Source organism: Geospiza fortis, unplaced genomic scaffold (assembly GCF_000277835.1).
Source record: "Geospiza fortis unplaced genomic scaffold, GeoFor_1.0 scaffold173, whole genome shotgun sequence".
Lineage (NCBI taxonomy): Eukaryota > Metazoa > Chordata > Aves > Passeriformes > Thraupidae > Geospiza > Geospiza fortis.
This window is the reverse complement of record NW_005054334.1, coordinates 5,615,013-5,633,898: the sequence shown is the minus strand read 5'-3', so window position 1 is coordinate 5,633,898 and position 18,886 is coordinate 5,615,013. Positions and strand designations below refer to the sequence as shown.

At 40.7% G+C, this 18,886-nt stretch overlaps 1 protein-coding gene across 1 annotated transcript in view; it reads right to left on the bottom strand.

Annotated features, from left to right (window-relative positions):
* Window positions 1-13,807, bottom strand: part of PLBD1 (phospholipase B domain containing 1) — a 36,743-nt gene extending 22,936 nt beyond the window's left edge. Inside the window, exons 1-4 of the mRNA XM_014307368.2 lie at window positions 13,750-13,807; window positions 12,444-12,663; window positions 5,370-5,453; window positions 3,353-3,491 (exon numbers count right to left, since the gene is read on the bottom strand). Of these exons, the coding sequence (XP_014162843.1) occupies window positions 3,353-3,491; window positions 5,370-5,453; window positions 12,444-12,663; window positions 13,750-13,807 (501 nt within the window). The remainder of the gene's footprint in view (window positions 1-3,352; window positions 3,492-5,369; window positions 5,454-12,443; window positions 12,664-13,749) is intronic.
* Between the last annotated feature and the right edge of the window lie 5,079 nt (window positions 13,808-18,886).

Sequence of the window (18,886 nt, the reverse complement as noted above, 5' to 3'; positions counted from 1 at the left end):
CCCCCCCCCATCTCTGTCCAAGGCCCAGCCTACCTCACGGCCGCATGGCTTCTCCTCCCCTGCCCAGCAGCAGACAGCTGGGCCGGGGGAGGTCTGACCTGCTTCCCTCGCCGGAATTCAAGAGAACTTCCCCTGGGAGAGCTCTGCTTTTTAACCCCTGTGTTCTCAGAGGCGTATCCAATGTCCCCAGCGGCCAAACCAGGTGCCAATATTCAAACCTGAACACCTATTGGCCTGACCACTGCATATCCCAGAAAACTTACTTCCTCTCAAACCACGATGTTCCACCCTTCACCTCTGAGAACACACATTCTAAAATTATTATCAAAATTACATGAAATACACTTCTACAAAACAATAAAACCTCTATCCCTAGATTTCACTATCCATCCACCTTAACTTAGTACATGCTTTGTTCTTATTCCTCTTTGATCCCATTTCACAGTTTTATCACTCTCCTGAAATTTGATTTCCCGGTCAGGGAACCAAAAAGTGTCATGGTTTGATGCTGGCGCAACGCCAATGCCCCCATGAAAATACATTGTCCCTGGTTTCTGCTGTGAGATGTGACCAGGAATAAGCAAAGCATGCTCCCACCTAGAAATAAAGAAAACTTTATTAACTAAACTACAACTCTAAGTAAAAAGAAACACACAGGGAAAATGAAAACTTTCCAAAAACATTTCCTCCTCCCCCCACCAAATTTCCAAAACATCCATCCCCCAAATCACCAACTCTCGGTCCATCACCACCCTTCAGACAATCAATTCTCAGTTCATCAAGAAGAGAGGAGTCCTTCTTGTGCCATAGGCTTCCCCAGGAAACACCGTTGAAACCTCGCGTGTTTCCATGTCACTCGTGGCACCGCTCGGAGAACATCTGCCGTCGTGACCTCTTCCTTCCATGTCCCGTGCTCTCACCACTGCACATGGACCAGAGCTGCTTCTAGGGTCATCCTTTTAAGAATGCTTTGTCCCATTCCAAAAAGAGCACAGTCTCACCTTTGGGACACCTGTCCCCTTCAAATTTCACCCCTTGGGGCTGCGGGGTACCAACACTGAACCCTCTTGGCTCTGAGCCATTGCCTCCCCCTGGATGCAGTCTCTGTGTCACAGGAAACATGGTTCTGTCCATGGCTATACAAGAAGAGTCCAGCTAAGGCCCCTCCATCATCTCTTCCCGCCTAAGATTCTTCTCTACTCTTCCGACATCCTTCACTTGCCCAGACCTTCACACTTGCAAATTTCCTTCTTCCATTTCATCTCTATCTCTCTTCTAGGAAAGGTTAATGTTCTGCAAAGTTTTCATTGTCCAAAAAAGGGTTAAATGCTTGGGCTCTGCCGAATCTCCCACAATGGCCGGCCGGACACCTTCTCGCTGCACCCCCCCCTTCTCCTTCTCAGCCACGCTGCCGGCACATGTTATCAAGTTTCAAGGTAGCACTAGCACAGGCTGTACTCTCTCTCCCTCTCCTGGCGGGCCGCCCAGCCAGCAGCTGGGCCGGGGGAGGGATCCAAACTCTTTCCGCGCCGGAAACCAAGAGAGGGTTTCTCGGGAATGCTCTGCTTTTAACCCCTGTGTTCTCAGAGGCGTATCCATGCCCTAGTGGCCACGCCAGGTGCCAATATTAAAATCTGAACACCTATTGGTGACCACAGCATATCCCAGAAAACCTACTTCCTCTCAAACCACGACACATTCTGATGCCAAGAAAACCTAAGGACCTAGTTGCAAGAGCAGCTGTCCAAAACATACTCAAAGACAGGGACTGATGTTAACTTAATGGCTGTGGCAAAGAGAGGAAACAGCAGCACCATTTCCAGTAAGAAATACATACACAGTGGACATTTTTGCTTTGAATAAAAGTATATGCATCTCAACATAGGTGATAATATCCAAAGCTAAAATTGTGCCTGGCATGGAAAAGAGTCAAATCCCACCAGCTGCTGCAAGCACGTCCGGGAAAAGAAAAACAGTATTTCATGCATATAATTCATAAATGGAGGACACATATATTTCAGCCTGAACCACATATCTGAACTTCCACCAAATGCACTATTTTTATATAGACATGCTAGTGAGATCTCTAAAGAGAGGATAAAAAAATATTCAAACACTTCAGAGGTCAGTGCTTTTTAGTGCATAGCTAACTAAGCAACCATCAGGGAACACACTCTGCAGGCAGGACATGCCTATTACAAAGAAGTAACTCAGACACAAACCAGCACTTTTCCCTTCTCCTCACATGAATCTAAAAGATTCTGAAGCAGCAAAAAAGCCAAAAACCTGATGAGCTTGACAGGGCTCTTCAGATACAGGAGTTACGAAAGCATATTAATGTGTTCTTTTCCTAGAAAGCCAAGGTTTCTAGTGTTTTCCCCTACAAACTCAGGTCTCTCAGGATGGATTATTATTACAAACACTTTTTTTCCCCAGTTTGATCTGACTTCCCATCCATGAAAGCCCCAGAGTGACTTCTATGCAAGCAAGATGTACATTTTACTAAAATGCAACTGTTTACAATTCAGAACTCCCAACTTCTCAAAATTCTTGGTATGATTAACCTAGGTAAGAAGGTCAGCTACAATTCCTCAAGTCCTTCTTCTCACACTGATAAACCTATTTGATATTAGACTTTAGGACAGCATTATAATTGTCATATCTCTACTGGAGTTAAAGGAGTTTTGCTGTTACATACAAGCTGATGATCTGGAATACAATTCTAATTGAAATTAAGAAAAACGAATTATGAAAAAACACAAAAAAACCCAACTAAACCACCACCCAACAAAACCTCAAAATCTATCCTATCTGACCTGCCACAACACAGACCACATCTTTTGTAACCATGTATTTTTGAGACTTAAAAGACAGAAAAGAAGTCATTTAATAAAGTAAAACATACTCTAGGATAGAAAGGCTTATAGGATTTGAAATCTAATGCTTGGAAAAAAGAATAAAAGCTTTCATTCATCCTGTTGCAGGTACTCTTTATACCTAAAGGGTCATTTGCTTAATAACAATTGTAAAGTGACAGCAACAAGCACTTTAGAGGTGTCTGTCCTTCCAACATTCATAAGGATACAAAAGCCACCCCCAACCTAATCACCACATGAGTGCCCAGGGTTCCAAGCCCCTTGCAAAGAATCTGTGGTTACATGGGCCAAGTGCTCAGTCACATTATCTACACTGAACAGCCACTAAAGATTTTGCAAAATGGCATGCAGAATGCATACTTGCCACTAAGTAGCCTATTTCTGTATTTTATTTTTAAAAAGTAGATCCCCTTCTCCCATGTTTGTCCACTGACATCCCAGCCCCAGCTACTGAAATAGAGGTGCAGTAGTCTTACTGTTAGTTTATGCAGTTTAGCCCACTCGAAGGCTCCCATGTACAGACCATCCAACTGTGCAATAATATAGCCAGCATGCCTCCAAAATGGGTCATCCTTATTATTTCTGATTTGTTGTCTTGTCCATTGATCTTGTTTCCTGCAGAGGAACAAACAAGTTGGGGTTTTCTTGGGTTTTTTTAGAGTATAATTTATAATGCAGGGAAGGGACAAATACATTATGACCCAGATGGTCTAGTCTTACTAAAGATTTGAGGCAAATGACGCTTTGGAAATCCTGCAGATATAAGCATTATATCTTCCAAGTGTATATGTTCAGACTTAACCAAAATACCCTACAATCATGTGCCTCTCCAGATTTTAGTGTCAAAGAAGGAATTTAACTTCATGTTTGTGGAGGATTTAGTCAGTAAATGGAAACAAGTGTTTGATAGGTTGGATGAAACATTCCCTTTTAAATGTCTATTTAAGAATAAAAATAGACTGACATTTGAAGAGTCTCCTTCTCTCCCCCAGGTTCAAGTGCAATGAAGGCTTTCTGCTGGTGGTGTTCACACATTGCATGAGAACCACGTCTTTGCTCCTCTGAGTAACAGGTGGGAGGCCAAACAACTGTACCCTGTGCCAGATCCAGTCAAGAGTCAAATTGCCCAGGTTTAGGGCATGAAACAACACAAGTTGAACAGACTCTAGGGCAAGAGGCACCAACACTTTAAGGATCTCTCAGAATTCTCTCTTTTGCTGTGCAAAAAGAGCCACAAAAGAACCACAGGAAATGAGAATCAGACGCTGGCCTCTCCCATCCTCCTTTATCTATCCATCTGGCACTATGTAAAGCAGCAAAATAGAGAGGACAAACCTGTAAAGGAAGCAAACTCTTCCAGCAGCATATGGGTGAGAAAACCAATCAGAGTTAGCTTTCTAGAAACAACAAGATGCAAGAAGTATGTCCAAGGAAATAGGGATATGGTCAGAGCATTTAGGGCTAAGGACTTCCAAGACAACACAGCAATCCATATTGCAAAACTGCTGTAAAGTGAAGCAGTGATGCAGGAGTTGACGATAGAGGCAATAGAAAGGCCACCTAGTATTGCCCCCCTTCATCCAACAATGCATCTTGGGGAATACAACTGCTATGCTGTGTCATTCAAGGAAAAAACACATACACACTGATACAGCAGCTATCCCATTTTTCTCATCAGGAGGAGCACAGCAATGCTGAAAAATGATAACAAGGGAGCACTACAATTCTTTGTTCCATGTTTTGGACAAAGCACTACAATTCTTTGTTCCATGTTTTATATATGCACACCATTAACAGTCAGATATTCAACTCCTTATGGAAAGGGCAAGACAAGGCAAAGAAGGAAAAAATAATCCCCAAAAGTGACCATTTCACACAAGTATTTGTAATGGAATAAAAACACAAGCCTAAGGAGAATAAAATAATTGGTAATCACAGCTGAGTTTCCCAGTACCTGGCCTGGCTCTTCTACTGTAGTTTCCCCACCAGTGTAGCTGCATTATTTGAGCAGCTACACTTTTTTTTACTTTTGATTTTTACAGCTAAAGTGAAAAGTGAATCACAACTTTTGTGATTAGAATAAAATTTGCATTGGTGGTAGAATAATATACTAACCTAATAGAAAAAGGAAAGGATACACAATGCTAAAAAGATTAAGGTGCCAGGAGACCACTGTTCAGTGTAATATTGAAAATATCATCTTTTCAAAAAAGGAATTTTACTAGAATGACCTTCAGAATTCATTGACATTTTCCCCACCCTTTGGCAGCAATGGTTTTAAACACTTCTTGGAAAGAATCAGAATTGGGGAAGGGTATATGCACTTCTTCATGTATATTTAGAATTTCTTTTAATAGTAACGGCATTCAATCAGAGAGAAGGGAAGCATATGTTTCCCTCAGCCCATAAGGAAGACGAAAAAAAAGGTTGAAAATTCTGTCATCCTCCAACTCCAAGTCTTGATTGTTTTATTTTTAGCAAATAAATACATACGCCATAAAATTCTGAACTCCTCTTCGAATGGTGGGAGTCTTAATTAGCTGTGGATACATATTTGCAGCATGGTCATACATTTGCCTGAAAGAACAAGAGTAACAGGAGTTATTCCTTTGCACCTTCTGTTTAGCAACCAGTTAATTAACATGCCTTGACAAGACAAGCAACACATCCACAAAGTTTTTCCCACTCACAGAAAACACTCCAGTGCATGACAAATAGCAAAAGTAACACAAAAGGATTGTTAAAATGTGACTTAAAATAAATTACTTTGCCAATGCCTGCTCAAACTGCTGCACAATGGAAAGAAGATAAGCAAGAATGATTGAACTACTTCATAAAAACAACTGCACATTCAGGCAATATTCATAGAGCAGAAGCATCTTGAAAGCATTATCACATTAATTTAAGCACAACAACAATAGTTTTCTGGAGACCTATGCTATTTGGAATCAAAAGAACCACAGAGGCAAAGGTAATATAATTTGCTGATTCAGTTCATTTCATTCTTGAGAGAGAGAATTTCAGCATGATATCTAGCAGGTTTTACTTGCCAATAACCATGTTCCTTTCTGTTTAAGCTAAATATCTCAATTTTTAAGCATGTATAAGATGATCCTACATGTTACCACAGAAACTCCCACTCATGGCAGTCCTAAATAGATTCAGCTTCATAGAGACCAAAATTCTTGTGGTTTTTTTTCTGTTGTTGAATTCAGTTAGCTGTTTTATCCACATTAACTATTAAAAACAGAAGTTGAAAGGGCTTTGTTGCTTGTTGGTTAGGGCTTTTTTGTTTGTTTTTTTGAAGTGAAGTACTGCAAGATTAAATCAACTGTTAAAAAAATGCTCAGGAGCCCAGAATTAAAGTCGCCCTTCCATTTTAGCTGAAATGTAATTGTCTGATCCAAGCCAAAATAAAACTTCAACATTTCTCTTTATGTGAGTCAACCAACATTTTTTTCAGTCACTGATTAAATTAAAAAAAAAAGTGGGGAGTGGACATCAGCAGAGAATTATTTCACTGAGGTCTGGAGTTGATAGAGATAGAATTACAACCGTCATCAGTACATTTATCTCCTACCAAGTGCTGAGAGAAAGAAAACAGCACTGAGAAACAGATACCAGCCTCAAGGAAAGCACATGCCAGCAGGGCAAAATTCCTGAAACAAAACTTAGGAGAGCAGCTTTCTCTGGTAGGGATGCAGACAGGAGCTCTTCCCAGTTTCCCTCAGGCCATAATTAAAGAATACAGATAGAGATAATGGAATTTTTGCTGATGACTAGAGAATCATCTACTGACCTTCTCCCCTTTTTCTGTCCCTTGCCCCATTCCCAGACAATTGCATGAACTTGATAGCATGATCCTGGTGCTTCTTAGCTCTGGTACCATTCTGACAATCAAATCTAATTGTCTCACATGTTCAGGCAAAACAGTAATCCAGGAAATATGTGATTTGTTTTTATTTGTAGCTTGAATTAGGTTGTGGAAGGGAGATGCTGGGACAAGAGGGGAGCATTCAACAGCTCTGCACCATTACATTTTTCACAAAACTGCAGCTTCAGCAACAATTTTAGTTCTGCAGTTTTCTGTCTTCCCTTGTAAAGCAAGACTACATAAAATATCATAATCTGCTTCCAGAAGACTGCAAGAAAATTGGAGAAACAGATCAATATTCTCCACTCCTGCACATTCACAGAGAATTTGGCAAATAAAAATCCCAAGTAATTTTAGAAGGGAACTAAAAACATACTCTATACTAGAAATCAGAGCTCTCATGTCACTAAAGAGGAGCAAATAGCACAGGTTAGTGCATCTGGCCGATGATAATTTAGGGATTAGAGCCAGATGAGGAAGATAAAACCCAGCTAGGATACTGGCCTAACCACTGCCTAAGCCAGGACAAATGATCAGGCTTCCAATTCAAGCATCAATTCTACTCTCTATTCTGCACTCAGGTTATGCAATACAAGGCAGATTTAACAGCAGTAGTGTCTTCAAGCTGTCATGACTGATGTGGAGACTGGGTTAGGTTAGAATTGTGACTCAAAACACCTTCTTTAATGGTTTCACTCTTATTTGCTAACAGAGGACAGACAATTCCTGGAATTGATGGGTTTTTTAATGACCAAGATTATAATGAATTTTTCCTAGAGTTGCTCTCTTCAGTTTTTTTAGGCTTTAACAAAGCTTCTGCATGCATGGCTTATGTGTTTTGCAAAGGCATTATTCTCTGAATTACACTGGATCACTACAGTAAGGCTTTGTAACTACATCTAAGGCCAAACACAAGGCAATTGCAAATCTGGGACAAGAATTCCTAAAACCAGAAAAGCAGAGTCCTCCTTCTTTAAATTAGGAAGGAAGATGACAGGACTCTGGTCAGCTGAGGCTACATGAGGAAAGAGTAAAATTAATGTTGCTTAAAATTTAAATACTGTTTTTAGGCACCTGGCATGTCCCAGCTGGAACTGATTTAAAATAATGTCACAGATTTAGATGTGTTCTGCCACTAAGTAAAGTCAGGCCTCATTAACACTTCTCTGTCAGAAATGGGGAAAGGAAATTCATATCTCAGAAAGCCAGAGCAAGTACCCTGGCTAGATTATATGACTGGACTTTGCAGAAAGGTTTTTAGAGAGATTTGGGATAAAAACAAGCACTTGGATCCCCAGACACTACAGACACTAGGATACAATGTATCCAGTGTCTAACTAGGCATTTTAAAAACATATGTATACTCTCATACTCTGAATCAGGTGTCAACGCTAGAAAGATGAAGCATGCTCTAGAGAAGACTTCCATTTCTGCCATCACTGGAAAACTGGTCTGACTATTGCTTTTTCTACCACTGACCTAGACAGTTAGAACTGAAATTAATTATGCCCCAGTAATCCAAGATAAAACAGTTCTAGCATGTTTCATACTTTGATTTTTTTTAAATCTTGTTATTTTACAGACTGTTTAGGTTCCTACTATAGGCAAGGCATATATTTTTAAGAGAGATACTTTGTCACTCTTTTGCTTACATGTTAAAGGCCTGGCTGTGTCTGGAAACTCTCCTTCATGCCCTAAGAGTAATGTGGGATCTGAGCTAGCTGAGAATTCCTGAAGGTCTCCAAATTGCAGGCCAAGTTGGACCTCCTGCTCACCCAACAGCTTCTGCAGGAAGCTGTACTTCTGCATGGGTTCAGGCACCAACATTTCCATCCTATCAACGCATCACATCAGAGCTCTTCCTAGCAGGACTTCTAGGATTTCTGCAAAGAGCCACCCTGGGTCTGCTTCATGGACTCTTTACCACGTATGGATGCAAGACAATTGAAGACCATGGAGTTGCTCAGACTACAGGTAGCCATGTACTAAAAAGCTCTTCAATTACCAAGCACACCCAATGTTTTCACAGTGGAAGGCTGTGCCTGAACCATGTGAGGTGCTTGTACAGGTAAGTCACATAAGGGTCTTCACTCCAGCAGCTAAGTGGCTGACAATGCAAATAAATCCTCCCCCAAAGCTGAACACATACCTACACTCTCCCTTGTTCTTACCAAGAACTTAAAAGGGAAGCTGGGACACCAACATGTGCAAAAGCAGAACAAGAGTGTTTAGAGACTCTAAGGAAAGTTGTGATGGTGCTACAGTTTCCCTAAAATAGGCTAAATGGGCCAGGCAGTCTGATGGGAGTAGAGTTACTGATTGAGAAAGGCTGTCCAGTTTTACTCTAGAAGACTTGTTTAACTGTTGCACAGATAGAACATCTGCCTGGATGTTAATGATGATTCTCTAAATTTCTAGGCAAGATGAGAGAGAAATAGAGTTCTGAGTGCAATCTTAACATCTTTGCAGATTTAGAGAGTTCTCATTTCTCATGCAATTTAGGAAATTGCGAACACAGTCTATAAAAGGATTCATTAGTTGCAGTTTGGCAAATAAAAACCCACCAAGGTCATGCAGCTAAAACCTGAAGTAGTAGATTCTCTGTCTTATCAAAGGTCAAGAGAGTACACCACTATTTAATCTCTGTTCCTTACCTGAAACATTTTCAGAAGGTATTAGCTTCTGGAGAAGCCTTCTTTATCCAAAATAGCTTTACACAACCTGACAGAAAAAACTTGTTTGTAACTCCCAGTGAGAAGTATGCTTGCACTGCAGTTATAGATGGACAATGGGGCCAAGAAATAGCCAAAAAAATTAAACTCAGACAGTATGTATAATATTTGATGCTCATTTTATTGACAGGAAGCATTTTCAGGTTTTACACTTGCCAGGAGATTTCTTGGTGGATTTTCTCAAAAAGTCTCCCCAGAAATGGCAGGCTTTGGCTACTTCTGATTTTGCATCTTAACCCACTCTTACACTTAATCTCCTTTCAAACAGCTGAATTTCCCATTCTGCTTAAAAGCCTAAGTCTCAAACCATACTTTTCCATATTAATACAAACCCTCAGCTTCACTTCTGTTCATTACTAGTTCTGCTATATCCACTTCTTTACAAAGGGCCACTCAGTGCTGGAGCTGTTGGCCCTAGAGTAACAGCAGCCAGGGCTAGGAACCAAGCTCAGTAAGCACATGACCTGCAGAAGGCAAAAGCCTTAAGCAGAACAACTTGGATAACTTCACTTCTGTGAATCTTCACTTAGCACACATGGAAAAAAAAGGGGGAGAAAATCTCCTTCCTCTAAAAGTTAGCAGATAAATCCCTGCAGACACTGTTTCACATTCAAACCACATAAAAAGGAACAGACACATACTTAAGTTTGTTTCAAACCCAGGAAGACACATAAATCTACTGTGGAGGCAGAAGAGGAAAGGGTGTGAGTTGTTCCTACTACAGCACTACTTGCCAGGTAATTGAGCTTAGCATGGACTGGGCTACCTGTAGTATGACAAAACTTAAGTTTAATCACCTATTGATTAACACACCTAGGTAAAGCCTTAGGGAAAAAAACTGTTGAACAATACCCAACTTTGACAATATTCTAAATGTAACGCTAGCATTCCCCAGATTCAGCGATAGTTTACATAAACAAACAGTGCAAGGCAGTAACCTCTCACGCCAAATAACCCAACAACAAATCTCTCATGAGCTTAATTCCTTTCCTGTCTGGAGTACAGGCTGTGTACCATGAATTTTAGGCTCCTTCACTCCCTCAGAAGTGTTTTGTTATTGACAAATATTACATTATTGAATTTCCTTTATACACTTCCAGAGACCTAGGTGCCTCACCAGTAAAACCTACTAGAGAATCACATTATCATATGCTCAGAGAACTATCCATAAATATTAACTGATCTTAAAATATCTTACTAATTAAATTATTACAATCTTGTCCAGCAGCTGTATCTGACAAATGTTTAGCAGACAACCTTCCCTTGCTGGCCTGTTGTCCTAGGGTGACGTTATGATGCTTGTATCCCCATTCATATGTTCTGTTTCTGTGGGATATTATGTTCTGTGCCTTTAAGACTGGCTTTGAAGACTGAAAGTTTTGTTTGGGTTTTTCTTATCAGAGACACAGAGACGTACATAGGGCTGCTTTGGCTTTCTGCTTTGCTTGCTCTCTCTCTCTCACTTCTGCTCTTAGCTAGTGTAGCTAAACAGTCCAAATTTCTTCCTGGACTGTTTATCCTCTTTTTTTTTTTTTTCTGACTATCTCGAACCTGCTCCGGACTGGGACCTGGGAACACCGAGAGTCTGCACCGTGCAGCCTGCAGCAGCTGCTCCAGCGCCGGAGGGACTGAGAACAGAGCGACCAGCCCCCGAGAGAGACTTTCTGAATTTGTCATCTTCTTCAGAGTGGTGTCATCTGGTATTGTTCATTTTGTGTGCTGGGGGGTGCTGTGCCTGTTAAATAAACAGGTTCTTTCCACTTCTCTCTGAGGAATTCTTCCCAAACCGGTTGGGGGCAGGGGCCATGTGGGTTTGCTTTCTGGAGGGGCCCCCTTTGGAGATTCTCTCCTAAATTTGCCCTAAACCAGGACAGCTGTGCAACACATCCTATGGGTATTTACTTCAGTGTTCTGAAACCAAAGTAGGTGAAGCCAAAAAGTCAAGTCACAGCAGCCATCACAAACTTCTCCCAGCATCAGAATTTTGGAATTTTTCTTTTCCTATGACTATGTTGATAGAGCAAAAAGGTGGAGCTTGTTCAACAACAAGCCACATGTCATGTTCTTAGCTGTGTAACCAGCCACAGAGAATCATGGAACTTAGAAGATTGGAAAAGACCCTTAAGATCATCAAGTCCAATGTTTACCGCCATCAGCTATCCCAGAGTATTTCATAGTGTCATTCTGTCTTCCAACTTAGCCACGGAAAGAACAAAGTTTGGTTAATTTTTCTGGTTGGCTACTTTTTGGGGTTATGGATTTTTCTGTTTGTTTTATTTTAGGAAAAAAAAGGTGCACTGGATTTGTAACAAGCACAAAATTCTCTCACTTTTCATAGATGTGCACTGTGGAAAAGGCTATCCCTCAGGGCTTTCAGGAGAACACTAATCCTTCTAGACACACCCCAGTCTACCCTCAGGTCTATAGCATATATTTTATTTTTTTTTAAGTTGGCCAAGACAACTCCCCATGCTGTGAAGTTTCAGTATCTGCTCTCCGGCAGTTTCTTGACAATATCTGCTGATAAACATCCTTAAGGAAACCCTGCAGACCTTGCCAGCAATGTTCCTCCTGGCCTGAGCTGCTCTCAACTGCCTGATCAGCCACCAAGCTACGAGCTGGGGGAATAACTACACTTTTTGCTACTCCTTATGCACTTCCTTACACTTACATTATTTTGTGATTACATTACTTAAGCAGTAATACAGATACAGTACTCATCTATCCCACCAAGGTGTTGGGAAATGCTGCAGGATGAGAAGGGGAGGGCACATCCTGATCCCATAATGAAGAAGCTATACTTCGTACCTGCTACTAATTAAAAGAATAGCACACAGATGCAAAATGTATCGTTAGTTTAAATGGAAAGGAATTTAGGACAATGAAAGCAAACAAAAAACCTCACAAGTACAGAAATCCACTGGAAGTGTCATGAATTGAGCTGCTTCCTGAGGTACTTACGGAGCTGTGAGATAGCCTTCCAAGAACCCAGCAACATACATAATATCTTCATTGCTTAAGGTCTGAGAGCCATAGCCTGCTCTGATCTCCAGGACTCCCCAGCCTGTTGTCTGTAGACTGTTGTTGTAGAAGCCATAAGCATCTCCACTCCTGTCCAGTGTATTCCTGACCTGAAGTATTTTTTCAGCTTTATTCCAGTACACAGTTGCATAGCGGAGTTCTGTGGTGGAGAAGAAAGGAGACGAGGGAAACAAATATAAGCAGGTGTTTCCTATGCAATACTGAAATGTCAAGACAGTAGTTTGGCAACTTAAAAAAGTTAATTTCATAGCTTTCCATCAGGTTTATTTCTACTACAGAGATCAACACTAATGCGAAAGTACTGAAAAAGGGCATGAGGACTAACTGGAGTTTTACAAAAGCTCACAGCTAAACATTCTTATATTATTCTTCTGGAATTTCTCTACAATTGTCTCAGTGTACAGCTCCAGCATAGCAATGTGTTGCCATAAAACTCTGAGAAGTATTTCCTTACCTGGTTCAAGAGACAATCTATACAAATCTTACTGAAAGCAGCTTTAGAAGACAGCAGGCCTTAGCAACCACAAAGGATTATAAACTACTGTTGACTTAATTTTCCACCTAAAGATTCAAAAACTTCCAAAAGCTTTCTACACAGACCATCTGGGAAACCAATTCCTGAGATTGCGTAACAGAAGCACTAGGACTCAGTGGATCACAAACTTAAAGACAAAAGCACAGCAGGTATGCAATCCTTTACAAGGTACACAGTGTCTATCATTCATCAGAAATAGAATTGATCCCAAGCATGATACAAACAGGAAGGAAGGAATAGACTTCTCAGAGTTCCATTTGGACCGCTGTTTTAAAAAACATTCTTGATTACTTGTGTTTTAATCCTGCAAAGCTGAAGAACAAAGAGCAAGGTAAACTGCTTTCTGAAAAAAAAAACCAAATCAAACCACCGAACAAACAACAACGTCATCAAAAAAATCCCACGCCCTACAATTCTAATTGAATCCTCTCTAAGATGGGCTGTGATTACATCAGTACTCTATGCATGACTGATCAAACCACTACTACATCATTGTGAGAAGAGTTACAAAATTGTATGTCAGAGGATCCAGAAACATTTGAAAACTTTTAAAGGATAAATTCATAAACAGCCCTTCTGAATGACGGCACAGCCCTCTGGCATATCATCAGCAAACCTGCTGAGGGAACGCTGCCCCATCACCGAGGCCATCAAGGAGGATGCTGACCAGTACCAATCCCTGGCACAGACCACTTGCTACCAGCCTCCAGCTAGGCTTTGTAGCACTCTGCACTAGGTCAGTCTTCATGACGTACTAGAGACACTTCTCATGGCAACAGCCAATGCATTGGCAGAACCAGAATTTTAGTAGTGAAAGAATTTTGCTTTTTCCACATTCTATGAAAAGAAGTTGTTACATGAATCTATTCAGAGATGAAGTAATTCAGGGACTTGGAACACAGTGTTTAAAAACACGTTTTTCATCTGCCAGGTACTGAGGCTATTTAAAGGACAGAAGACAGACTTTCAGTAACTCTTCAAGCAGCTATGAGCTTAGTCTTCTGTTGTCTCTTTAACTATCTTCTAGTAATAGAAGCAGTAATTTCTACTTTAGATCAAAAGCAAACATGGGAATCACTCAGACTGAAAAATCTGTGAACTGAAGAGCAGGCTGATAAGGGTCATCCCTGATGAAAGCCAAAGACCACCTTACAAAGCTAAAGCTTACATGCCAAAAAAGTCAGGGCAAAGGAAGTTCTGTGAGGGGGTGATGCAAGGGGTCAGAGCAGAACACAACTCGCCTGTCCAGCAGTAAATGGGAGGGCTGATTCCAACCAAGAAGCCCATTGCAGGGCAGAGGAGAGACTACTTGCACAGTAAACAAAGATGTTGAGGAACGGATTAAAAGAGAAAGATCAAACTAAGGCAAAACATGACCATCTTTCCATCTCTTGAGGAGGCTGTGGAGAGGTGGCTGGAATTCAAAGGGAATCAGGGCAGCTGGGTATTGCTATTAGTGCTTGCAAACTACATCAGATGTCAGAATACCTATTACACCTATACAGAAGCCTAAACCAAAAGAGCTGTTGCTTTCCTTTGGAAAAGAAAGTTGATGCCAAAGCCAGACAGACCCATCTGACACAGGTACTTGCACAGTGGGCTGGGTTCCTTTGTTTTATGCTCTGCCAGAGCATGAACGTGCAGAGCTATTTTCAAAAGTCCAAACAAACTTTTGAATTACCCCTGGAGTCTGCCCTGTCCCAGGTTCCCTACATGACAAATTTAATCTGAAGAAAACCAGGACTCAAAGCGGATGGGAGAGAAGGGGAAACATCAAATCACAGGAGAACTTGCAACAAACCTTGAGAGGCCTTTAAAGGAATAGCATCAAGGTAGCTGTTAGAGTTTAACAACAATGCTGCAAACCACTATTTCCCATTACAGCTTGTTCTTTTGATTGACTCATCATCTCGTTTCACCTTGCAGCTGGAGTTAAAACTACAAGCTTATAAACCTGTCTACACTACAATGTAATCAAAGCATTTAGTACCACCTAATCTGTTACAATTTTATTCTGTATTCATCTTAACAAGCAGGACTGCCTTTGCCAAGAAAACCATCCAGAAGTATAATACGGAATACAGGTATACAAGAAACGTGCACATTTTCAAACAATTCTGTTTGAGTTCTGAAGAAAACAGGAGCCTTCTTATTGAATAACATTTATATTTGAATTTGAATATTACATTTCTTTTTGGAGGGTGAGACAGGAGTCCTAGCACCTCTTATCCCAGCAGTCATATTGGTCAAGTTTTGCATATAAAGCAATTGCAATGTCTCCATGAACCTACAAATCATCCTTTCATCATCAAAGTTAAGACCTCCAAGTGTTCAGCCTGCTATAACTCCGACAAATCAGACTGTGATAATCTGTAACTATTCCACAATAGTGTTGCTTAGAATAACCTCAATAACACACCAAAGCACACATTATCTACTGCAATGAACAAGTCAAAATCCTGGGGGATGGGGTGGGCCAGTGGAATCCCCCTTCCTGTCCATGAGCCAGCCAGGAGAACTGCACAGCATCAGCAATGCAGAGTTTCATCACAACCACCAGTGGGGTGGGAGAGAGACGTGCAGATGCGCAATGACAGAATAAGCCTGGAAAGAAGAGTTTATTCTCCTTTCTGCAGGAAAGGGGGACTGGGAGGAGCCTTCCTTCAAACCGCCTATTTTTAAAGATACGTCAATGCTTCTGCCAAATATAGATCCAGAAACAGGGACTATAGGTGGGGGAGTGCTGGAATTTCTACAGCAAGTGAGAAATATCTGCTTTCTGTCAAAATTATTTCCTAAATAATGGGAAAAGGATATTCAGCCAGGAATACAGTAGGTGGTAGCAGTCCCTTTGGGTTTTAAGCTGAAACACCAAATCTGTTCTCTGCCTTTTGGGCTCAGTACAGGCATTTTGAAAGTTATGTTAAAACTGGACCTTGCCTTTTACTTGGTGGCAGCTGGAGAGTAGAAATACATACATAAGCATTAGAATATGAAATAAGCAATTAAAGGAAATACTAAGATAGAGGACTGACATGAGATGAAAAACAAGGAAAGCAGACGGTGAAGAAGACATGAAGGAATGGCAGCAATTTGCAATAAAAGAACAGAATTAACAAAGAAGATGAAAAATGAAAGAAAAGCAAGTATGGGCATGGCCCAAGACAATCTAACAAGCACACTATTACTAATATTTATCAAATAAATTAGAGCTACAAAAATAACACCTGGCATGCATTAAGAATGCCAGTAAAATTTACTTGGCAAAAGGCAACAGCTGCTTTTCCTTAGGCTTTTCCAGCTATAAGTTGTTTTTAAAACACACATATATCAAGTTGGGTTACTGGACTTTATAATTGGAGAAATGAGTGGAGCTCTTTTCCTTGCAGATGAAAGAACTACAAGGTCTGGGGGTGAGAAATTATATTTGTATTTTTCCTTAGTCTGCCAAGCAAGCCAACTCACAAGCAATGGCACACTGGTTAGTTCACACGTAACAAGCTAAATTAACAATTGTGAGCACCTCCTACTAATATGAAAAATTAGTAGTTAAGGAAATCAGTAGTTAACTACTAATTTTTATCTGTGGCTTTCCAAATGTGAAGCAATTTTTTTGTAGAAGTGTTCTTCATAGATTCTGCCCATAAACTTTCTACTAAATAGGGAAGATATCTCTCTCCTGTTTCACCAAAAACTAGTTTTGCATCACTTCAAAGTACAAAAAAATCTAGAACAAAATTAAAGATTTGATTTCACAGTATATCCTCCCCTACAACTAATGTTCAGTAGTAAAGATTATATTATCACAGTATAGCATTTAAATATTTAAGGTCAACCACAATGGGTGTTTCTATTCAATGCTTTAATTTGAAAGACCTTGACCTATTTTTCCATTAAAAATTTTATAGAATCATAGAATGTTAAGGTTTGGAAGTGACCTTAAAAATCACTTAGTTCCAACCTCCCTGCCATAGGCCTCATCACCTTTCACTAGTCCAGGTTGCTCAGGACCCAATCCAATCTGCCCTTGAACATTTCCAGGGATGGGGCATCCACAACTTACTTGGGCAACCTGTACTAGCGCCTCACCACCCACACAGTAAAGAATTTCTTCCTGTATCTAATCTCAATCTGCCCTCCTTCAGTCTAAAACCACTACCCCTTGTTCTGTCACTACCTGCTCATATAAAAAGTCCATCTTCCTCCTTTTTATAATCCTCCTCCAGGTACTAGAAGGCTGCAGTGAGGTCTCCCTAGGCTGAACAACCCCAGTTCCCTCAGTCTGCCTTTGCAGGAGAAGTGCTCCATCCCTCTGACCATCTTTGCGACACTCCTCTGACCCTGCCAATCCATGTGTTTATTTTTTTAGAAGCAGCATTTAAACTATTTTTAAAAGGCTGTATAACTCTAAAGAACAAGGGAGATTTCAATATATGGTTATGATTGGAATCTATTACCAAACAAAAGTATTTCAGGGCTTCTTTAGAGATTAAAGCACACAAGAAATTAACAAAGTCCAGTAATTTTCAAATAAAGGAGTAAATGCTTTCTTGATCTGCCTGATTATAAGCTATTTGTGTTTTCTATTCTACTGGCCTTAATCTTATTTCCTCATGCATTTCAGATCCAAGTAGTTTTCAATTTGCTTCCAGCAGGCCTGTCATTTGAAGCCTAATGCCCTGATTTGTGCTTACATCAGTGAAAAGCAATATTCAAATGCGACCTATCAATTAAGAGTTTCAGTCTTGTATGGTTTTCATGTTCACAAGGATACTTACTAGTAAAGCTCAGCAAATACAGCAAATTTGCCAAAACAGTTATAGATAGCTAGTATAGGTCACCCAGAGGAAACAAAAACAGCCATTCAAGGAGTAGCTTCACTAACGTCAGAGCACCTAAATTTAACTCATATTAAAGAACATTCTCTAGAAACCTTTACCAAAGTGTATGACGAACAATCTTCAAGGCATTCAAAGTGCTAAAGAACAATGATCCAATTTTAAAAAACCCAAACAACAGAATCTAGACAATTCGCAATGTTGAAAGCCATTTACTCTATCAAATAGCCTAAAGGCATTTCTATTTGCTCCTTTGTAGCTTTCCTAGTAACTCAATTATTATGTTAGAAATCAGTTGGGCATTAGGTGAAACTACTTCATAGCCTAAACTTCCTTTCATTTCCTCTAGATAATTTACAGCTGACACCTCCTTCCCTCCTCCTAACTGAAGTTTTTGCAGATCCAGGTAAAGTTTTGAAAGTATGTCTGCAAGATGAGACAGGACAGCCCACAAAATTATATGCTTATAACATTTTGCACACATTGAAACAACTGTTACGTGAATTTCTCCTTGGTTTGTGGCACGTAATACATTAACTGGGAAATTCCTGGAAGATAAGCACTGAATCCAGCCTTTAAAACCTTCAGAATTTATTGAAAGCAGCACAAGAGCGAGATGCTGTGTCCCTGCCCGAGGCAGCGTGGTTGGAACAAGATGATCCTTAAGGTCCCTTCCAACTCAAATCATTCTGGGATTCCGTATGAGCTCTGAAGCACAGACCGTGACCTGTACCCCACAAGGCAGCACTAAAACTCTTGTTTGTTAGTCACAAGTTGCAGCACGCTGTAGGCCACAGCACCACAACGAAGTCTTCATCCTGAATGATTCCCGTGCCTGCATATGAGACTGAAAACCAGCTCGACTGAGATCTCAAGGCAATTTCCCACCTGTTGGATGCTCAATTTAAATCCCCGCGCCCCTCTTGGGAACTGGGAGGATGCTTAGAAAGCGCCGGCACCGAACAGCCACGAGGCAGCACGGCCGCGCC